The following is a 21,439-nucleotide window of genomic DNA, read 5'->3' as shown; positions in this document are numbered from 1 at the left end:
CTTCTCAGAATCGGCAGCAATTGTGTTAAAATAGTTTGCCTGGCATTTACTGGTCAATGACATTTAGGAAGACTGCTTCGTTTTCACCAGAAAAAAAAAAAGTGACAGAAATATTAAGATTTCAGATCGAGCCGAACCACTTCACTATGCCTATGTTTTGCAACGTCTTCGTGTGGTTCATGGGATAAAACTGGTGAAAACGGGTGTTTGGAGAGCCGCTGGAGAGTTTGCCACAGTGCTACATAGCTGAGTATGGGCTGCTACCCTGGTAAGAACACACCGGTTACAATTTCAATAGACCTCCAATACCTGATTTTATTTATTTTATTATTATTTATTTTTTAAGTGACAAATGATTCATATCCATTTCAATGTGGATTATTGTGAACACCAACATGCTGGTACTAATGGCCTGTTAAGAAACTCTGGCTCTGTTGTTCGTCTGAGGACCGTAAGTGGTGTGAGTTTAACCATAGGTTCTGTGGTGTAAAATGCATGGGTCGTGGTAGCCCAAGATGTGCTCTTACGGAGCCCGTTACGCTTTAAGGTCCAACGACGTCATGTTATTTATTTTCAGAGGTAGACTGGCTCTGGCAGCCAGAACAGCCAAATATTCCATCTAAGTGTGACTCGTTTCTCAATTGCGATACGGTTCTAGAAATAAAGCCCTTTCATATCACATCAAAACAATCACACATGTGTCAAAGTTGCGTCAATTCGTTTCTGGTATCAGAACAAAATAGTCAGCACATAGTAACTTCTGATTTATTTGTACTTTAATTAACGTGTATGGTAAATATGTCGTTCGTATACGGTCTCTCTGTGACACCTCGCAGGGCAGACAGAAGAGAGCGACACATCCTATTGTTCTCTCTTATATACTCTGACAGTGATAGTTCCCGCTCAATGCTGGCCTGTCAGAGGGAGGAGGAGCGTGGTTTAAACTTGCTCCTCCTATCGTCGGCGTGCAGGCTGGTCCCAGCCTCGTGACGCACTTCCTGTCACCGGTTGTAGTTCTTGTCTTCAGCAGTTGACTTATCCGTAGTTTATATACTTAATAATGTAGCATAGCTTCTCCAGTATATTATATAAGTTATGCAAACAAATATCCAGTTTAACCCTAACAAATGTAGTTAGTTATTTATATATATAAATAACTAACTGGCTATGACAGTTGCAGCCAACAGTATTTTTCAGTGGCTCTGGCAGCCTTCTTCCATTACACCCAGGTGTGGGGACCATGCTAGATAGAAAATTAACACAGGCGGTCCCTCTGTCTTCCGTAAACGGTCTGTGTAACACGGAGATATGGCCGTGTGGGAACAGTAACCCTACGAAGTTGTATTTTTTTGTGTTTCTAAAATTATTTCACACTTATATGAAAGAAGGTCCTTATGATTCCAAAACCGTACTGAAAGAAATGCTTGGTAATGTTCAGACTGAGCGTCAGGGGGCCAAGTCAAAATTACATTTTATTCGTCACGTACACATTTTAGCAGATGTTATTGCGGGTAAACTCACCCATACAGAAGACTCATTCATTCAATGACTCTTGTGTAATGGAACTGAGTCATGGTGGTTGATCCACTGGACTTCAACTCAAGCCTGTTTTGTTGTCTGCTACATCTATTTCACAGGCTAAGCTGGACCACTGGGAAGCCTGCCTATCCACAACCCTCCCTTGTAATGTGGCCAGCCTACTGAAGCTGTTCTGTCTGGCGCTTCCATAACCTCTCTTTCCCCCTCCCTAGACATCCACTCTGCCCTGCTAAAGGCCCAGCTTCTGCCCACGGTGGAGGAGAGGACCTCGGGCCACCCAGCTGCTGCCCTGCCTACTGCCTGACAAGAACTGTGCCTTCCTCAGACACTTTCTCCATTTCCTCTCAAAGGTCTCCCGCAGGTAATGTGTTTAGAGCAGCTCCTGTGCCATTAAGGTCCTGACCTCTTCGAAGAAGCTGTAGTATGCGTACATACTGGGAGCTAAGTTACCATTCTATTTTGGGACTCATGTTCGGTGCTGTGAAATATATTTAAATGCGTTTCCCAGATTGCGACGTGTATAATTTAGCAGATGCTTTGATCCAAAATGTCTTGCTGTATGGTACAGTTCCTGCAGAGATAATGTAATTGTTTCCTCTCTGCCTTTCTTTCCCTTTCTCAGGTGTGCTGAGAACAGATGACTAGCAGTAACCTGGCTGTGGTCTATGCCCTGAGCCACAGCCTGCTTCCCTGTTGGCCAGGCTCCAGTCCCTCCTCATCCCTGTTGGCCAGGCTCCAGTCCCTCATCATCCCTGTTGGCCAGGCTCCAGTCCCCCCTACATCCCTGTTGGCCAGGCTCCAGTCCCTCATCATCCCTGTTGGCCAGGCTCCAGTCCCCCCTACATCCCTGTTGGCCAGGCTCCAGTCCCCCCCTACATCCCTGTTGGCCAGGCTCCAGTCCCCCCCACATCCCTGTTGGCCAGGCTCCAGTCCCCCCCACATCCCTGTTGGCCAGGCTCCAGTCCCCCCCACATCCCTGTTGGCCAGGCTCCAGTCCCCCCCACATCCCTGTTGGCCAGGCTCCAGTCCCCCCCACATCCCTGTTGGCCAGGCTCCAGTCCCCCCCACATCCCTATTGGCCAGGCTCCAGTCCCCCCCACATCCCTGTTGGCCAGGCTCCAGTCCCTCTTCATCCCTGTTGGCCAGGTCAGGGCAAAAATGTAATTTTGTATGCTATTCTCTTTCGTACAAAGTGAAGGAAAAAAGAGCAAGGTTGGGTCCTGCCCCACTGATAATAGGTGGAACCATGAACTCCCTTTCTTTACTTCCCTCAGAATGGATTCGGTGAAACGTTGGGTGTGTTTCGGCCAAAAGGCTGAGTGACGGTGTCCGCCTGTCTCCTGGTTTGGGGAAAGCTGTACCGAACCCCCCTGGAAGAGCAGGAGACATACGACTCCAGTCTCATCAAATGGATAGAGTTCTATTCATCACATGTGAAGGTCCATATGGCAGTTGTCATTGTTTTTACGATTTTTGCATTGAAGATAAAAATGGAGTCTTATCAATGTTATATTGTATTGCAAAGACATTCTGTTATATCTTTGGAGCCTTTTTGACTGAATATTTAATTTATTTCCCTTTACATATTACCTGTAGCCCACCTGTCCAATATGTCTGTAAAACTAAATGTTTTAATAAATAGGCCTATTTTAATTTTTCTTTGGAGTCAAATTTATTAAAATTGACGACTGTTTTAGCCACAGCTTAGGCTATTGCATGTTTGTCTACTAAATTTGTAAATCACACGAAAACGCCACCCTGATGCGCTAAATTATCGACATTGTTTAATGACATTCACGGAGATGCCAGGGATTTTTTTTTTTGGTGCCTGGCAAGAGCCGGTAAGGTAATGATCCGTGGAGCGACGACTGCATCATCCGTCAGCATCACAAGCTCTTTCTCGCCGCATCCAGGATACACCGTAAGGAAAACGATACATCGTAAAGTCAGATAAATATCGTGTAGGCCTTTTCGATATGTGTAACAGTAGCCTATGAGATCAAAAATATTGCATCTGTTGAATGTCGTTTATTGGTATATCCAGAATATGTATGACTGTTGCGGCCTCTGTAGCATATTTGCCCGGTGGCGCACATTTTTGTTTTCACAGAAAAGAGGCAAACGCACGTATGCCTTAATTCCAGATATAGGTTGATTTTGTTTTATATGGTTAATTAGGATTACGGATGCTACATTTTGCAATGTATTGGGCTATATTACATGTGTTTATGTTCTAGACATGATTTACAAATAAACACTTAGCGTACCTGCGTAATAATGTATTTATTAGGTTAGTTCTAGGTTATGCCCATGTCTACATTAAATTTGGGCATCCGCTGTATTTGGACATAATGCGATTCCTATGGCCGAATGGTGTGATTTTATTATTAGCCTACATGGGGAAGGAACAACAAAAGTGTCTATTTGCACCTGCCTTCTGTTAGTCAACTGTTTATATGTGGGTTAATGATGGTTTCTGTCAGGTGGACATCCCTCTGAAACATAATTAGAACGACGTATTTAGTAGAAAAATGCAACTGAAAACATGATTGATAAGCAACGTTATATTTTTGTCTCTCTATTGCAGACCGCGATGGGTTCGACGGTCAGGTTGAGTAGAACCGTGTTGCTGAGCGTTCTGGTGTGCGTGGCGGAGCTGGCATCGGCCCGGAGCCCCCGCACGGCAGACCAGGTATCTGAGGCCGACATTCAACGCCTCCTACACGGCGCCATGGAGCAGCTTGGCATCGCTCGGCACAGGGTTGAGTACCCCGCTCACCAGGCCACCAACATCGTGGGTCCCCAGAGTATCCAAGGTGGGGTCCATGGTTTAAAATAATAATCTATGAGTTAAAGGAGTTGTCTGTTTTAGTCATAGTGCTGTAGTAGTTGGCTTGACATAAAGTATATTTCAGGCTTGTTGTTAATCTTAATTTTTTTGGTTGTCAATGAAGCAAAAAGTACAGAAACTGGATTGTATCTGACAATTTGGTTGACGACTTGTTTAGTAATCAAACACTATACCTATAAAACAGTATGACGTGTAAGACCACAAGCCTAGTCTGTGTATATCTGGGGTGTGTCATGATTTGGCACATGGGTTATGTCTAAGAAATACTCTCCACTCTATTGCAGGCAATTTTCCATTGTGAAATGAAATTACATCTGTTTTGAAATGTTCCCTACCAGTAATTACACCACAGATCTGTCTTGTGTCCAGTTCATAGCCTTGGATAAATCACTCAGCGACATCCCATATGGTAAAAAGTAGTGCACTTCATAGGGTTATGGGCCCTGGTCAAAAGTAGTGCACTTTATAGTGTTCCATTTTGTACATGGCCATAATGGAGTTTAATAACAGGTCTACATCGATGTGGACCGGCAAGTCAGCTATTTTATATTATACCAAAGCTCCTGCCAAATGTTCAGGAGTATTGAGGGGATATATTCTGTGGGAGAGAGGGCATGCATCTCGGAGCGAGAAAATGTTTTGCCAATGGTTATAGTTCCCAGTACCATTGTGGAGATCACATTTACATTTCTGGCCTTGGGTTTCTGTACTTGGGATTGTGTTTGGAGATGGGACATGTACAGTGAATTTGCAAAGTATTCAGACTCCTTGACTTTTTCCACATTTTGCTACGTTACAGCCTGCTTCTAAAATGTCTTAAATATTGTTTTTTCCCTCATCAGTCTACACACTACCCCATAATGACAAAGTGAAAACAGGCTTTTAGATTTTTTTTTTTACAAATGTATTCAGACCCTTTGCTATGAGACTTGAAATTGAGCTCAGCTGCATCCTGTTTCCATTGATCAGCCTTGATGTTTATACAACTTCATTGGAGTCCACCTGTTGTAAATTCAATTGATTGGACAAGATATGGGCTCCCGCGTGGCGCAGCGGTCTAAGGCGCTGCATCTCAGTGCTTGAGGCTTCACTACAGACACCCTGGTTAGATTCCAGGCTGTATCGCAACCGTCAGTGATTGTGCGCCGCCCTATAGGACGCCCAATTGGCCAAGCGTCATCTATTTGGCCGGTGTAAGACGTCATTGTAAATAAGAATTTGTTCTTAACTAGTTAACCTAGTTAAATAAAGGTTACATAAAAAAATGTGAAGGCATACACTGTAGAGCTCCGAGACGGGGTTTGAATAATTAACGAATGCACTGTACAGAAATAACATCTAGACTTAGTATTGTATTCTGATATTGATTTCACTTTTGACTTATGCTAATCAAATTTTTAAAGCAGCAGTCTGGGATCTTAAGCACAACAAATGTGAAACATATATGAATTGGCTGACGTCCTACACAGTTGGATGACATGCTACACAGAAAACGGGGACCTGTTTTGGCTCGTGAGCGCCACTTTCAAAACTACTGGCTGAAATTAAACAACTTCTGGAGCATCACTCTAAAATGTAAGAATGGTAGTAAACATGCCCCCTCTGTCTCTGTCCCTGTAATGACTAAAAATATATATTCTTGTCATATTCCGTTTCCTCCACTAGGAGGAGCCCATGAGGGGCTGCAGCACCTGGGTCCCTATGGAAACATCCCCAACATCGTAGCTGAGCTGACAGGGGACAACATCCCCAAATACTTCAGTGAGGACCATGGCTACCCCAACCCTTCCAACCCATGTCCACTAGGAAAGATGGGTAAACAAATGGCTATATTTCTGTTTGTGACAAGGATTTCTCCTTTAGGCTTGGTGCCTAACTTTCAGTACCATTAGTCTTGCAAGACAGCAAGACCTCAAGTTAGCTAAAGCAGGAACAGGCTAGCACTCAGCGAGGCTTTATCCTTTGTTTCTGTATGGTTGGTTCTCTGTCCCTGTATCAAATGTTATTTGCCACATGCGCCAAATACAACAGATGTAGACCTTACAGTGAAATGCTTACTTACAAGCCCTTAACCAACAATGCAGTTTAAAGAAAATACCGGCCCCAATTCTTTTTAAACGACACCGTCTGGTATTGAGGTCCTGGATGGCAGGAAACTTGGTCCTGGTGATGTACTGGGCTGTACGCACTAACCTTGCAGTCGGAAGGCTGAGCAGTTGCCATACCAGGCAGGGATGCAACCAGTCTGGATGCTCTCGATGTTGCAGCTGTAGAACCTTCTGAGGACCAATGCCAAATCTTTTCAGTCTCCTGAGGGGGAATAGGTTTTGTCGTGCCCTCTTCACGACTGTCTTGGTGTGTTTAGACCATGTTAGTTTGTTGCTGTTGGGGTGGCAGGTAGTCTAGTGGTTAGAGCATTGGACTAGTAACCGAAAGGTTGCAAGATCGAATCCCTGAGCTAACAAGGTAAAGAAAGATCTGTCATTCTGCCCCTGAACAAGGCATTAACCCACTGTTCCTAGGCCGTCATTGAAAATAAAAATGTGTTCTTAACTGACTTGCCTAGTTAAATAAAGGTTAAAAAAAGAATTGTGGACGCCAAGGAACTTTAAGTTCTCAACTACAGCCCAATCGATGAGAATGGGACGTGCTCGGTCCTCCTTTTCCTGTAGTCTCACGTTGAGGGAGAGGTTGTTGTCCTCACACCACACGGTAAGGTCTCTGACCTCCTCCCTATAGGCTGTCTCATCATTGTCGGGGCTTAGACCCCTGTCATCAGCAAACTTAATGATGGTGTTGGAGTTGTGCCTGACCGTGCAGTCATGAGTGAACAGGGAGTACAGAAGGGGACTGGGCACGCACCCCTGAGGGGCCCGTGTGTTGAGGATCAGTGTGGTGGATGTGTTACCTACCCTTACCTCCTGGGGGTGTTCTGTCAGGAAGTCTAGGATCCAGTTGCAGAGGGAGGTGTTTAGTCCCTGGGTCCTTAGGGATGAGCTTTGAGGGCACTTTTGTGTTGAACGCTGAGCTGTAGTCAATGAACAGCATTCTCACATAGGTGTTCCTTTTGTCCAGGTCGGAAAGGGCAGTGTGGCGTGCAATAGAGGTTGCATCATCTGTGGATCTGTTTGTGCGCTATGCAAATTGGAGTGGGTCTAGGATTTCTGGGATAATGGTGTTGATGTGAGCCATGACCAGCCTTTCAAAGCATTTCATGGCTACAGATGTGAGTGCTACATGTCGGTAGGCAGGTTACCTTTGCTTCCTTGGGCACAGGGACTATGGTGGTCTGTTTGAAACATGTTGGTATTACAGACTCTGTCAGGGACAGGTTGAAAATGTCAGTGAAGACACTTGCCAGTTGGTCAGTGCATGCTCGGAGTACACGTCCTAGTAATCCGTCTGGCCCTGCGGCCTTGTGAATGTTGACCTGTTTAAAGGTCTTACTCACATCGGCTGCGGAGAGCGTCATCAGTCATCCGGAACAGCTGATGCTCTCATGCATGTTTCAGTGTTACTTGCCTCGACGCGAGCATATACAGTTGAAGTTGGAAGTTTACATACACCTTAGCCAAGTACATTTAAACTCAGTTTTTCACAATTCCTGACTTAATCCTATTAAAAATTCCCTGTCTTAGGTCAGTTAGGATCACCACTTTATTTTAAGAATGTGAAATGTCAGAATAATAGGAGTTATTTATTTCAGCTTTTATTTATTTTATATTCCCAGTGGGTCAGAAGTTTACGTACACTCAATTAGTATTTGGTAGCATTGCCTTTAAATTCTTTAACTTGGGTCAAACGTTTCAGGTAGCCTTCCACAAGCTTCCCACAATAAGTTGGGTGAATTTTGGCCCATTCCTACAGACAGAGCTGGTGTAACTGAGTCAGGTTGTAGGCCTCGTTGCTCGCACACTTTTTTTCAGTTCTGCCCACACATTTTCTATAGGATTGAGGTCAGGGCTTTGATGGCTACTCCAATACCTTGACTTTGTTGTCCTTAAGCCATTTTGCCACAACCTTTTGAAGTATGCTCGGGGTCATTGTGCATTTGGAAGACCCACGCTTAAACTTCCTGACTGATGTCTTGAGATGTTGCTTCAATATATCCACATATTTGTCATTCCTCAAGATGCCATCTATTTTGTGAAGGGCACCAGTCCCTCCTGCAGCAAAGCACCCCCACAACATGATGCTGTGCTTCCCGTGCTTCACAGTTGGGATGGTGTTCTTCAGCTTGCAAGCCTCCCCCTTTTTCCTCCAAACATAACGATGGTCATTATGGCTAAACGGCTCTATTTTTGTTTCATCAGACCAGAGGACATTTCTCCAAAAAGTCCGATCTTTGTCCCCATGTGCAGTTGCAAATCGTAGTCTGCCTTTTTATTGGCGGTTTTGGAGCAGTGGCTTTTCCCTTGCTGAACGGCCTTTCAGGTTATGTCGATATAGGACTCGTTTTATTGTGGATATAGATACTTTTGTACCTGTTTCCTCCAGGATCTTCACAAGGTCCTTTGCTGTTGTTCTGGGATTGATTTGTTTTCACACAAAAGTACGTTCATCTCTAGGAGACAGAACTCGTCTCCTTACTGAGTGGTATGACGGCTGCGTGGTCCCATGGTGTTTATACTTGCGTACTATTGTTTGTACAGATGAACGTGGTACCTTCATGCGTTTGGAAATTGCTCTCAAGGATGAACCAGAATTGTGGAGGTCTACAATTATCTTTATTTTCCTTTGGTCTTGGCTGATTTCTTTTGTTTTTCCCATGATGTCAAGCAAAGAGGCACTGAGTTTGAAGGTAGGCCTTGAAATACATCTACAGGTACACCTCCAATTGACTCATATTATGTCAATTAGCCTATCAGAAGCTTATAGAGCCATGACTTCATTTTCTGGAATTTTCCAAGCTGGTTAAAGGCGCAGTCAACTTAGTGTAAAACTTCTGACCCACAGGATTTGTGATCTAGTGAAATAACCTGTCTGTAATCAGTTGGAAAAATTACTTGTCATGCACAAAGTAGATGTCCTAACCGACTTGCCAAAACTACAGCAAGAAATCTGTGGAGTGGTTGAAAAACAAGTTTTCATGACTCCAACCTAAGTGTATGTATACTTCTGACTTCAACTAAGTTATTTAGCTCGTCTGGTCGGCTTGTGTCACTGGGCAGCTCTCGGCTGTGCTTCCCTTTGTAGTCTGTAATAATTTGCAAGTCCTGCCACATCCAACGCGCATCGGGAGGCGGTGTAGTACGATTCGGTCTTAGTCCTGTATTGAAGCTTTGCCTGTTTGATGGTTCGTTGGAGGGCATAGCAGGATTTCTTATAAGTTTCTGGGTTAGAGTCCCGCTCCTTGAAAGCGGCAGCTCTACTCTTTAGCTCAGTGCAAATGTTGCCTGTAATCCATGTCTTCTGGCTGGGTTATGTACGTACAGTCACTGAGCGGACGACGTCTCGATGCACTTATTGATAAAGCCAGTGACTGATGTGGTGTACTCAATGCCACCGGAAGAATCCTGGAACATATTCCAGTATGTGACAGCAAAGCAGTCCTGTAGTTTAGCATCTGACAACTGATGCTTCCTGCTTTACTTCTTGCTTGTAAGCAGGAATCAGATTTGCCAAATGGAGAGCTTTGTACACGTCTCTGTGTGGTTAAAGGTGATCTATAATTTTTTTGCCCTCTGGTTGCACATTTAACATGCTAATAGAAATGAAGTAAAACTGATTTAAGTTTCCCTGCATTAAAGTCCCCGGCCACTAGGAGCGCCGCCTCTGGATGAGCGTTTTCCTGTTTGCTTATGGCGGAATACAGCTCATTGAGTGCGGTTTTAGTGCTAGCATCGGTCTGTGGTGGTATGTAGACAGCTACGAAAAATACAAACTCTCTCGGTAGATATTGTGGTCTACAGCTTATGAGATACTCTACCTCAGGCGAGCAAAACCCTGACTCTTCCTTAGATATCGTGCACCAGCTGTTGTTCACATACATAGGCCCCCGCCCCGTGTCTTACCAGAGGCTGCTGTTCTGTCCTACCGATAGTGTATAACCCGCCAGCTGTATGTTCTTAATGTCGTCGTTCTGCCACGACTCGGTGAAACATAAGATATTACAGTTAATGTCCCGTTGGTAGGATATATGTGCTTTTAGCTTGTCCCATTTATTTTCAAGCGATTGAACATTAGCTAGCAGGACGGAAGGCAAGGACAGATTAGCCACTCATTGCCTGATCCTTGCAAGGCACCCTGATCTTTTTCCACAATCTCCGTTTCCCTCTCCAGTGAATCACGGGGATCTGGGCCTGGTTGGGTGTCTGTAGTAGTGCATCCCTCCCGTCTAACTCATTGAAGAACTCTTCGTCCAGTTTGAGGTGAGCAATCGCAGTTCTGATGTCCAGAAGCTCTTTTCGGTCATAAGAGACGGTAGCAGCAACATTATGAAGAAAACAAGCTACGAACATCGCAAAAAAACGAACAAAATAGCATGGTTGGTTAAGAGCCGGTAATACGGCAGCCCTCCCCTCCAGGTCGCCGTGTATGTTCTATCTGAGGAATACTCCTAGTACTTGTCCCTGACTTGTTGTAGCTGCAGATCAGTGGCGGTCAGTGCCGTTTGTGATGGAGTACAATTATTATTATTTTTATCAGCATGGCCTTATTTCTATTACAGCATGTTGGATGACTGTCATTCATATTGCATTCACCCAGTTCAATGGAACATCGATAGGTTTAGGCTACTACATGATACTCACATTATACCCATCATGAGGTTGCTACAACAGCCTACAAATGAAAGTTTACAACGTAGGTGCACGCAGGTCGAGACGACAATGACACATGGACATACAGTGACACATTCAATACCGCCTTGCACACTCTTGTCTGCGTCTAGCTTATCAAGGGTGTAATCATTATTCCAACAGTTGCGAACGAGAGTTTCTATTGGACAAATTGAGTATTTTTATCCCCGTTTCATTTGGTTCTGTTTAAGTAATGTTTTTCAACAGTTGGTGGAATGAATACACCCCTGATCACGCATAAACAGTCACTTTCATAGCAGCCACGTTGTATTCATTCTAGCCTCTGCACTCTCCTCCTCTCACTTTTTCCCTTTGTTTGTGGACTTCAATGAACAACACATCAGCTGTATGTGACCAGGTTAAAAAAAAAACCTTTCCAAGCCAAACCATGTCATAACCACTACACACAGCCTACATCGTTGTCTCCATATTAGCTAAAGTAACGTCTTAGTCAACATAGCTAATATAATTAAAGCGTTAGTAAACCCGCTACAATCATGCAGTAACATTAGTGTATAGTCAGTAAGCAGTTACACCGGTGGACCCCGGGGCAATAAATTAATAAAAGCTTACCTTGACTTGGAGTTCCAGTGTTGTTGGATAGTCATAGCCAGCTAACTAACATAGCATCCCTCTGTTTGAGCCTGGTGTTTGAGAAACTAAACTAGCCAGCTGCATTTGTTAGCTAATTGAGAGAAAAAAATGACTCTTGCTTCGCCTTCATTTTTGAAAAATAATTTGTTAAACTGTTCAACTATTGTGTCTTTGAGTCAACTACTCAATATGTTATGCACTGCAGTGCTAGCTAGCTGTAGTTTATGCTTTCACTACTAGATTAATTCTCTGGTCCTTTGATTGGGTGGACAACATGTAGTTCATGCTGCAAGAGCTCTGATATGTTGGTGGATGTCCTCCAGAAGTTGTTATAATTACGGTGCAAGTATATGGAAGGGGGTGAGAACCACAAGCCTCCTAGGTTGTGTAATGAAGTCAATATACCAAGAGAAGGACGGAAACTAGCCGTCCTCCAGATACATGGTGCTACCCTATAGAGTGCTGTTGAGGCTACTATAGACCTTCATTGTAAAAGTGTTTCAATCAATTATTTGGTGAGGTGAATATATTTAGTTTTATTTAAAGGATGACTTTATCCACATTTTACAATAAATAAATGATATTCACTGAGGATGATGGTCCTCTGAGGAGCCCCCACTGCTGCAGATCAATCTAGGGTTTGCCTTGTCTATGTCCTTTCCTCATTTGGGAAAAGAATCCATCCTCCACCCCCTCTCCTCCGTAGCCCCAGAAACCGATGAGTTGTCGAGGCGATGTCAGTTTGTTAGTGTCCTCCCCTCTAACCACGTTCCATCAGGATAGTCGTGCGTGTCCTACCGGAGTCCTTCACGGAGGAGTTTTGATATCTGCCACACCCCCTTTGAATCAGCTGTTTTTATCGGAGGAGAAAATCTTGCACACGTTTAAAAGGGAAAAAGTTGCATATTGTTTTTATCTATAAAATGTCTTGAACTAACTTCATTTGTTTTTGACTTTACACATTCATTTTGTGGATCCTTCCCCTGTAAACATCATTTGCCTGACGACGCGAGTGGAGGAGTCATTTCATAGAAGTGCATTTTTGTCCACATTCCCCCTCCTCGCCGCCACCTCGATGGACGGATGCAGGAGTTACACAAATCCAATTTTGAAAAAGCTTGACTGTCCTCTCTTTGCTTGTACTGTAGCTGCAGATGGTTGTCTGGAGAACGTCCCGGACACAGCAGAGTTCAGCAGAGAGTTCCAGAAGCATCAGCACTTGTTCGACCCAGAACATGACTACTCTGCTCTGGCTAAGTGGGTGAGTGACTAGGGCAACTTGGTAAAATTGCCTTCAGAGTGTACGGGCAACTTCACCCTACTCCACTAGGCTCAGGTGGTTACAACAAAGCTGTGCCCCCTGTACTATTGAATAAGTCCATGTCCTTACCCTCTTTTAGGAAATGTTTTTCCGCTTGTATTAACTGACACCACACCCCATCTGTGGACACTAGACAAGTCAACCATGGAAAGGTCTTTGTTCCTGTAAAGGCTCAAGCTATGTGTTTATGATTACAGAAAATAAAATAATTTGCTCTAAAACAATAGAAACATTCTTTGTCACTAAACTAACTTTGTCATTTCAGAACAAGGAACTGTTGTACCAGAAACTGAAGGGAGGACCCAAAAGAAGACAAAGGGTTATAACAGCTTTTATGTTTTTTTTGTTTAAGCTTTTGTAGAAATAGTTTTTGTGAAACCACATCACCACCATTGAGTTGTTATACCCTGAAGGGGATAATGCCCTTTTTAAACTCACATTTCTAGATTATGTTGCATGTTGACCGACCAATGTCAATTTTGAATCCGGACTACATTGTCTTTCATTTCTCCGTCAATGATCACAAACACCTCTGGAACACCTATAGCTTACCTCTTTATCGACACCTTTTTCAAGAATGTAATAAGATTTTATTTAAAATCCCAGCACCACAATACAATGTCATATTTTCTCCCTTTTTATTCCAGAGTGTCAATAACCCCTATCTGATGGGTCAGAAACTGGACAACGTTGTGGCCAAGAAGTCTGTTCCCCACTACCCAGAAGAGGAGGACTACAGAACATCCACCTGAACACACCCTGCTGTTCTAAAGTTATTACCCCACCATGTCACGTCACTCAAACGAAACTATATTCACAAAAGTATTGGGAGTGTTCTCTAAATTCTACTTTATCACCATGACATCTTGTTGAACTATGTAGCCTACTAACAATGTTACATGCAGTAACAGCTGTCTATTGATATGTACAACTTGTGTAACAAATAAGGTATTATACTCTTGCTATTTTCAGTTCTCAATCAATAATTGATCAATTATTGATACTCGGTTTATTTGTGTGCCTGTGGTGTACGATTCACCCTATGAAGCTAAATTTTCTGTTTTTATCAAACAAATATGCTGTTGATGTTTTGATATACATTTAATCAAGTTGCTATGGTTTTGCTTTTTTTGTGGCTCAAGCCTTAACTAAGTCTCTTGCTGTTTTCTGATCATTTTCTCTTAATCTAAAATAAATGATTTAATCTGCAAATTTCCCAGGTTTGAGTCGTTTTTACTAGGATCTATCAGAGAGGATGATGGGCGTTGGAGGGGGCGGGAACATCCCTCTACTGTACTTAAATCTGAGACAGTACAGCTAGACAGCAGTTTGTTTTGCCTATTCCAAGAAGAGATCATACAGGAATACTTCAGCAATATCTTAATCCCGCAGGGAATCTTCTGTCGTGTCGTTTGTGTAGGACACAGGTGAGTTAATCTAGCTATTTATCATTTTCGCTCTACCAAATACAATGTTGAAATTATTCTATTAGTCTTAACTGTACGCTTTAACCACTTGGAAATGTATTTGGTGTGACATTACTGCATAAACCTTGATAAAAGTTATGCGTAATTTGTTCTGTTTTCCACGACGGCTTTAAATGTAATTATTTAATATTCTATAGATCAGGATGAAGACGTCAGTCTTTGCCTCGGCCATGGTGTTGGGACTACTCTTCTGTCCGCAAAGGAGCGCAGCGGTAGGTGGCTTCCAGGGTTCCTTTCAGCACCCATACAAATACAACTCCAGTCCCAACCAGTCTGAGCGCTCACCGCAGCAGCCACCACCACAGAACGGATTTGTCTCCCGCCAAATGGGGCCAGTAACTGCCAATGACGAGGTTCTAGAATCCAGCCAAGAAGCCTTACACGTCACGGAGCGCCGGTATCTCAAACTGGACTGGTGCAAAACGCAGCCGCTGAAACAGACGATCCACGAGGAAGGATGCCTCAGCCGCACTATAATCAATCGTTTCTGTTACGGGCAGTGTAACTCCTTCTACATCCCCCGACACATCTACGAAGATGACGGGGCTTTCCAATCGTGTTCCACCTGTAAACCGAAAACATTCACCACCGTCACCTATACCCTCATATGTCCCGGAAAATCACCCAGCTCCCGAAAGAAACGCGTTCAGCGCGTAAAGACGTGCCGCTGCGCTTCCATAGACCTGGATTAGGCCTAGTTAAAACCATAGATGGACACAGTCTCTGTTGGTTTACTTTCCACGGGAAGAATTAAAAGGTACCGACCAATGCATACAATTAAATGTGCTTCCATTGCAAAAACCGAATATGCATGAGGGAGAGAATGTCCAATCTTAATCCTAAAAGGGGAGATCAAAAGACAACGAAACCAAGGGATGGAACTGTTCAAAACCATTCCAAAACCCTGAACTGGTAGCTATGCCAACCCCAACAGACTCCCCAGTGTAATGTATGGGACTATAATGACTGGTTTGGCACATTGTAAATGGCTTATAGCTTCGAGCGTAATTGTTTTTTAATGATATTGCTGGCTTGCGCCTAATACAAATATAACAGTATCACTGTGGAAACCAGAAGATTTGCGCATGTTTGCCATTTAAAATAAGGCGAAAAAGCCACAGTGTAAGAATTTGAGACTCTTTTTGTAAACCGTTCAGAGAGCCTATATTGTTTCCACTGTGTGGAATATGAGTTGGTGGATGCGTTCACTTCCAGAGCGCTAGACGAGTGTGGTGTTAATGAATATTGGCTTTTCTTTTTAAACTTTGCCCTGTTAGACGTCACTTAATGTACTTGTTATTGTATTAATCATGTATATAAAGTGGTTGCTGAATAAACTCATGATTGTACACCTTATTGAACTAGGTTGTGTTGTTGGGGTTGCAATAACAGACTGATGGCAAGATACAATACATAGATGATATATATTAATGATTGACAGTGGAAATGTAAGATTATAAACTTAAATGTATTATAAAACACAAACAACTTCTGATATTTAATATCAGAAAACAGACAACTGAATTTCAAATCTACATGATCAAATCTATATTTCATAGGAAGTTTACCATGATACATCGTCTTATTAATTTGTCCAGTTATCAGCCTTTTTTTTATAAATGTTTTTTTAACAGAGCAGTGCTAGGATGAGGTGCACAATCAAAAAATCAAAATGAACTTAAATATTTATCATCCTGTTGGTCAGTGAATGCATCTGCAACTTTGTGACCTCCGAACCATTGGGTTTCCTCTAGTGTCCAGCGAGGGCAGGGTCAAAGGGCATCCAGTACAGTGTTCCAGGCTTGGTCCATAACAGGGTGGGCAGGATCAGAGACTAGTATGATCCTGATCACCCCCCTGTGTGGGTGGCTAAGGGGCGGTGGTGGGAGAAGTCCCCAGTCCTGTGTGGGTGGCTAAGGGGCGGTGGTGGGAGAAGTCCCCAGTCCTGTGTGGGTGGCTAAGGGGCGGTGGTGGGAGAAGTCCCCAGTCCTGTGTGGGTGGCTAAGGGGCGGTGGTGGGAGAAGTCCCCAGTCCTGTGTGGGTGGCTAAGGGGCGGTGGTGGGAGAAGTCCCCAGTCCTGTGTGGGTGGCTAAGGGGCGGTGGTGGGAGAAGTCCCCAGTCCTGTGTGGGTGGCTGAAGGGCGGTGGTGGGAGAAGTCCCCAGTCCTGTGTGGGTGGCTAAGGGGCGGTGGTGGGAGAAGTCCCCAGTCCTGTGTGGGTGGCTAAGGGGCGGTGGTGGGAGAAGTCCCCAGTCCTGTGTGGGTGGCTAAGGGGCGGTGGTGGGAGAAGTCCCCAGTCCTGTGTGGGTGGCTAAGGGGCGGTGGTGGGAGAAGTTCCCAGTCCTGTGTGGGTGGCTGAAGGGCGGTGACGGGAGAAGGTGGGAGAAGTCCCCAGTCCTTCACACATCAACTCTTCTCATTAATCTCTTCTCTGTCCTGTTCGGTCTCTCAGCTTGTGGCCACCATGTTTGCTTCTTTCTGACGCAGTCTCTCTTTCTGTCAGGGCAGCGAAAAGGGGTTATTGTTTTCCATTAGGGACAGTAAGCAAATTGTCTCCACATGCTGTACTGTACTGGCTTTTAAGTAAGCCTTATCCAACTAAGTCATTAAGTAAGCCTTGTCCCACATTAAGTAAGCCTTGTCCAACTAAGTCATTAAGTAAGCCTTGTCCAATTAAGTCATTAAGTAAGCCTTGTCCGAGCCAGAACAGCCCATAGGGGGAGGAGAATTTCACACTTTTGAGGCCCATTGCAAGAGTTATTATGCATGTAACAGTAATTCAATTATTCAATCAAAACCAGGTTCCTGAGATCAAAAATAAAATTGCACTGTTTTGTTGAGCCTGAATCCAAAAATCTATAAAATGGATGATGCTTATAACTTAGCCCCAAAACCTGGTTAGCATGATAGAGGATTGATTATGATCTATCGTACTGTGCAGTGCAATGGTGTTGCTTTAAACCCATAGAATTACATAACAGTAATATATCACTATATACACTGAGTGTACAAAACATTAAGGACACCTGTTAAATTCACGTCGGTGAAGGTGAGGAGACAGGTTATAGATATTTAAGCCTTGAGACAATTGAGACCTGGATTGTGTATGTGTGCCATTCAGAGGGTAAATGGGCAGGACAAAAGATTTAAGTGTCTTTGTACGGGGTATGGTAGTAGGTGCAACGGGCATCGGTTTGTGTCAAGAGCTGCAACGCTGACGGGTTTTTCACACTCAACAGTTTCCTGTGTGTATCAAGAATGGTCCACCACCCAAAGGACATCCAGCCAACTTGACACAACTGTGGGAAGGACGCATTGGAGTCAACATGGGCCGGCATCTCTTTGGAACACTTTTGACACCTTGTAGAGTCCATGCCCTGATGAATTGAGGCTGTTCTGATGGCAAAAGGGGGTGCAACTCAAAATAGGAAGGTGTTCCTAATGTTTTGTCCACTCAGTGTATATCTCTATACTCTCACCAGACTATTAGGGTGTACTTCATATCTTTATACCACAGCATTGTTGAACAGTCGTTTCTGATTGGCTTGAAGGGCATCCTTGAGTGTGCATTATTTCTCTTTATAAACTGGGTGGTTCGAGCCCTTATGCTGATTGGCTGACATCCGTGGTGTATCAGACTATATACCACGGGTATGACAAAACATTTATTTTTACTGCTCTAATTACGTTGGTAACTAGTTTATAATAGCAATAAGGCACCTCAGGGACTTGTGGTATATGGCCAATATACCACGGCTAAGTGCTGTTCTTAGTCACGACGCTATGCAGAGTGCCTGGATACATAATTTTTATCTTGCCTATGTCGCTCTGTCATTGCTGATCCATATATTTATATATTCTTATTCCATTCCTTTACTTAGACGTGTGTGTATTAGGTAGTTGTTGTGGAATTGTTAGATTACTTGTTAGATATTACTGCACTGTCAGAACTAGAAGCACAAGCATTTCGCTACACTCGCAATACCATCTGCTAACCATGTGTATGTGAGCTATAAAATTTGATTTGATTTGATATACCACACCACCTCATGCTTTATTGCTTAAGTAATGCACGGCAATAACCAACAGCTATGAAATTCATTCTAACATGTTTGCTGTTTGTGTTGAGTGGTAATGTTTCCCTGAGCCTCACCACACTGGTAGGGTTAATCAGATGTGATGGATAGTGGATAGTGGTGCTCAGAGCTCTATACTGTATGCAGGGGCGCAGCTTTCACTGCGGACGGGGGGAACATGACCCCCCCCCCATATTCTGAAATTGCATTTTTGTCCCCCGCCCTAGTTTTATCATTGGAATGTGATACAAAACGAGGCAACAGTGTGCTTTAGGACCATGTGGACGCCTCAGAGAGGTTGGATAGGATGTTTGGAGTATTTATCCAACCGGATAAAACATCTATGTCCCTCCCACTTCTAAGACCAAAGTTGCGCCCCCTGACTGTATGTCTATCTTAAGTTTGAGTTGTGTTGTTCTCACCAGACTGTTAGGGTTGATCTTCCTAGTCTCCACCTTCTTGTCTGCTGTAATCTTCTTCACCGACAGCTGAGCCTCTTTCAGTCTGGGAGAAGGAGGGAAGGATGGGGAAAAGAGCAGGTTCACATAAGTTTCATAGTGAGAGTGATGATCTACAGTCGTGGCCAAAAGTTTTGAGAATGACACAAATATTAATTTTCACAAAGTCTGCTGCCTCAGTTTGTATGATGGCAATTTGCATATACTCCAGAATGTTATGAAGGGTGATCAGATGAATTGCAATTAATTGCAAAGTCCCTCTTTGCCATGCAAATTAACTGAATCCCCAAAAAACATTTCCACTGCATTTCAGCCCTGCCACAATAGGACCAGCCGACATCATGTCAGTGATTCTCTCGTCAACACAGGTGTGAGTGTTGACGAGGTCAAGGCTGGAGATCACTCTGTCATGCTGATTGAGATCGAATAACAGACTGGAAGCTTCAAAAGGAGGGTGGTGCTTGGAATCATTGTTCTTCCTCTGTCAGCCATGGTTACCTGCAAGGAAACACGTGCCGTGATCATTGCTTTGCACAAAAAGGCAAGGATATTGCTGCCAGTAAGATTGCACCTAAATCAACCATTTATCGGATCATCAAGAACTTCAAGGAGAGCAGTTCAATTGTTGTGAAGAAGGCTGCAGGGCGCCCAAGAATGTCCAGCAAGTGCCAGGACGGTCTCCTAAAGTTGATTCAGCTGCGGGATCGGGGCACCACCAGTACAGAGCTTGCTCAGAAATGGCAGCAGGCAGGTGTGAGTGCATCTGCACGCACAGTGAGGCGAAGACTTTTGGAGGATGGCCTGGTGTCAAGAAGGGCAGCAAAGAAGCCTCTTCTCTCCAGGAAAAACATCAGGGACAGACTGATATTCTGCAAAAGGTACAGGGATTGGACTGCTGAGGACTGGGGTAAAGTCCTTTTCTCTGATGAATCCCCTTTTCGATTGTTTGGGGCATCCGGAAAAAAGCTTGTCCGGAGAAGACAACGTGAGTGCTACCATTAGTCCTGTGTCATGCCAACAGTAAAGCATCCTGAGACCATTCATGTGTGGGGTTGCTTCTCAGCCAAGGGAGTGGGCTCACTCACAAGTTTGCCTAAGAACACAGCCGTGAATAAAGAATGGTACCAACACATCCTCCGAGAGCAACTTCTCCCAACCATCCAGGAACAGTTTGGTGATGAACAATGCCTTTTCCAGCATGATGAAGCACCTTGCCATAAGGCAAAAGTGATAACTAAGTGGCTCGGGGAACAAAACATAGATATTTTGGGTCCATGGCCAGGGAACTTCCCAGACCTTAATTCCATTGAGAATTTGTGGTCAATCCTCAAGAGGCGGGTGGACAAACAAAAACCCACAAATTCTGACAAACTCCAAGCATTGATTATGCAAGAATGGGCTGCCATCAGTCAGGATGTGGCCCAGAAGTTAATTGACAGCATGGCAGGGCCGATTGCAGAGGTCTTGAAAAAGAAGGGTCAACACTGCAAATGTTGACTCTTTGCATCAACTTCATGAAATTGTCAATAAAAGCCTTTGACACTTATGAAATGCTTGTAATTATACTTCAGAATTCCATAGTAACATCTGACAAATATATCTAAAGACACTGAAGCAGCAAACTTTGTGGAAAATTAATATTTGTGCCATTCTCAAAACTTTTGGCCACGACTGTAGGATCAGTACCCCACCCCCCCCACCCCCCCCCCCACTCCATGTAATCCTAGGCACTGTGATCTGAATTGATCCTAAATCAGAACTCTGAGACACTTGATACGTACGGCCCCTCAGGAGACAAGTTCACATCAGCCTCGGACCCAGTAACATACAGGAGATTCAACCGATGTTCGAGATAGAACAATGTTTTCCACAAGATCACAATCTTCAGACAGACAAACAGTCTCAGTCAGTCAGTCTGGTCTCGTGTAGCTCAGTTGGTAGAGCATGGCGGTTGCAACTCCAGGGTTGTGGATTTGATTCCCACTGAGGGTCCGGTATGATGAAAATGTGTACACTCACTACTGTAAGTCGCTCTGGATAAGAGCATCTGCTAAATTAATCAAATGTAGAACAGTGTTACTCAACCGTCAGTCAGTCCGTGGACCGGCAGCGTCTTTGTGGGATGTAGCAGATGGGTGATGGCGGCCATCTTAGATAGCCATCTTCCTGATTTAGTCAATTCTCAAGGGGATATAGTTATATAAGCAAAATAATACACAGTCAAATCCAAGTAATATATATTGTATATGTCAATTAGATGTTTTTATCCAGTGACTTACAGTGAATACATATGTTTTCAGTATGTGTAATTGATC

The 21,439-nt window shown here is 43.9% G+C and overlaps 3 protein-coding genes across 3 annotated transcripts in view; 2 read left to right on the top strand and 1 right to left on the bottom strand.

Annotated features, from left to right (window-relative positions):
- The first annotated feature begins 3,371 nt into the window (after positions 1-3,371).
- Positions 3,372-14,236, top strand: 7b2 (Neuroendocrine protein 7B2). Its single transcript, NM_001140648.1, is given in 6 exon segments — positions 3,372-3,460; positions 4,127-4,355; positions 6,056-6,205; positions 12,933-13,045; positions 13,371-13,424; positions 13,753-14,236. Coding segments are annotated over 6 exon segments (723 nt in total). The 5' UTR covers positions 3,372-3,388; the 3' UTR covers positions 13,858-14,236.
- A 499-nt stretch (positions 14,237-14,735) lies between these two features.
- Positions 14,736-15,948, top strand: LOC106571103 (gremlin-1). The gene has a single exon (XM_014143780.3). The coding sequence runs from the start codon at positions 14,736-14,738 to the stop codon at positions 15,282-15,284; it is 549 nt and encodes a 182-aa protein (XP_013999255.1). The 3' UTR covers positions 15,285-15,948.
- A 49-nt stretch (positions 15,949-15,997) lies between these two features.
- LOC106571113 (uncharacterized) overlaps positions 15,998-21,439 on the bottom strand; it is a 53,756-nt gene continuing 48,314 nt past the window's right edge. Inside the window, exons 16-17 of the mRNA XM_045695570.2 lie at positions 19,089-19,170; positions 15,998-17,086 (exon numbers count right to left, since the gene is read on the bottom strand). Of these exons, the coding sequence (XP_045551526.2) occupies positions 17,039-17,086; positions 19,089-19,170 (130 nt within the window). The 3' untranslated portion in view covers positions 15,998-17,038. The remainder of the gene's footprint in view (positions 17,087-19,088; positions 19,171-21,439) is intronic.

This window comes from Salmo salar, chromosome 15 (genome assembly GCF_965601325.2).
Source record: "Salmo salar chromosome 15, fSalSal1, whole genome shotgun sequence".
Lineage (NCBI taxonomy): Eukaryota > Metazoa > Chordata > Actinopteri > Salmoniformes > Salmonidae > Salmo > Salmo salar.
The sequence above is the reverse complement of the archived record's forward strand: the minus strand, read 5'-3'. Positions and strand labels throughout refer to the sequence as shown.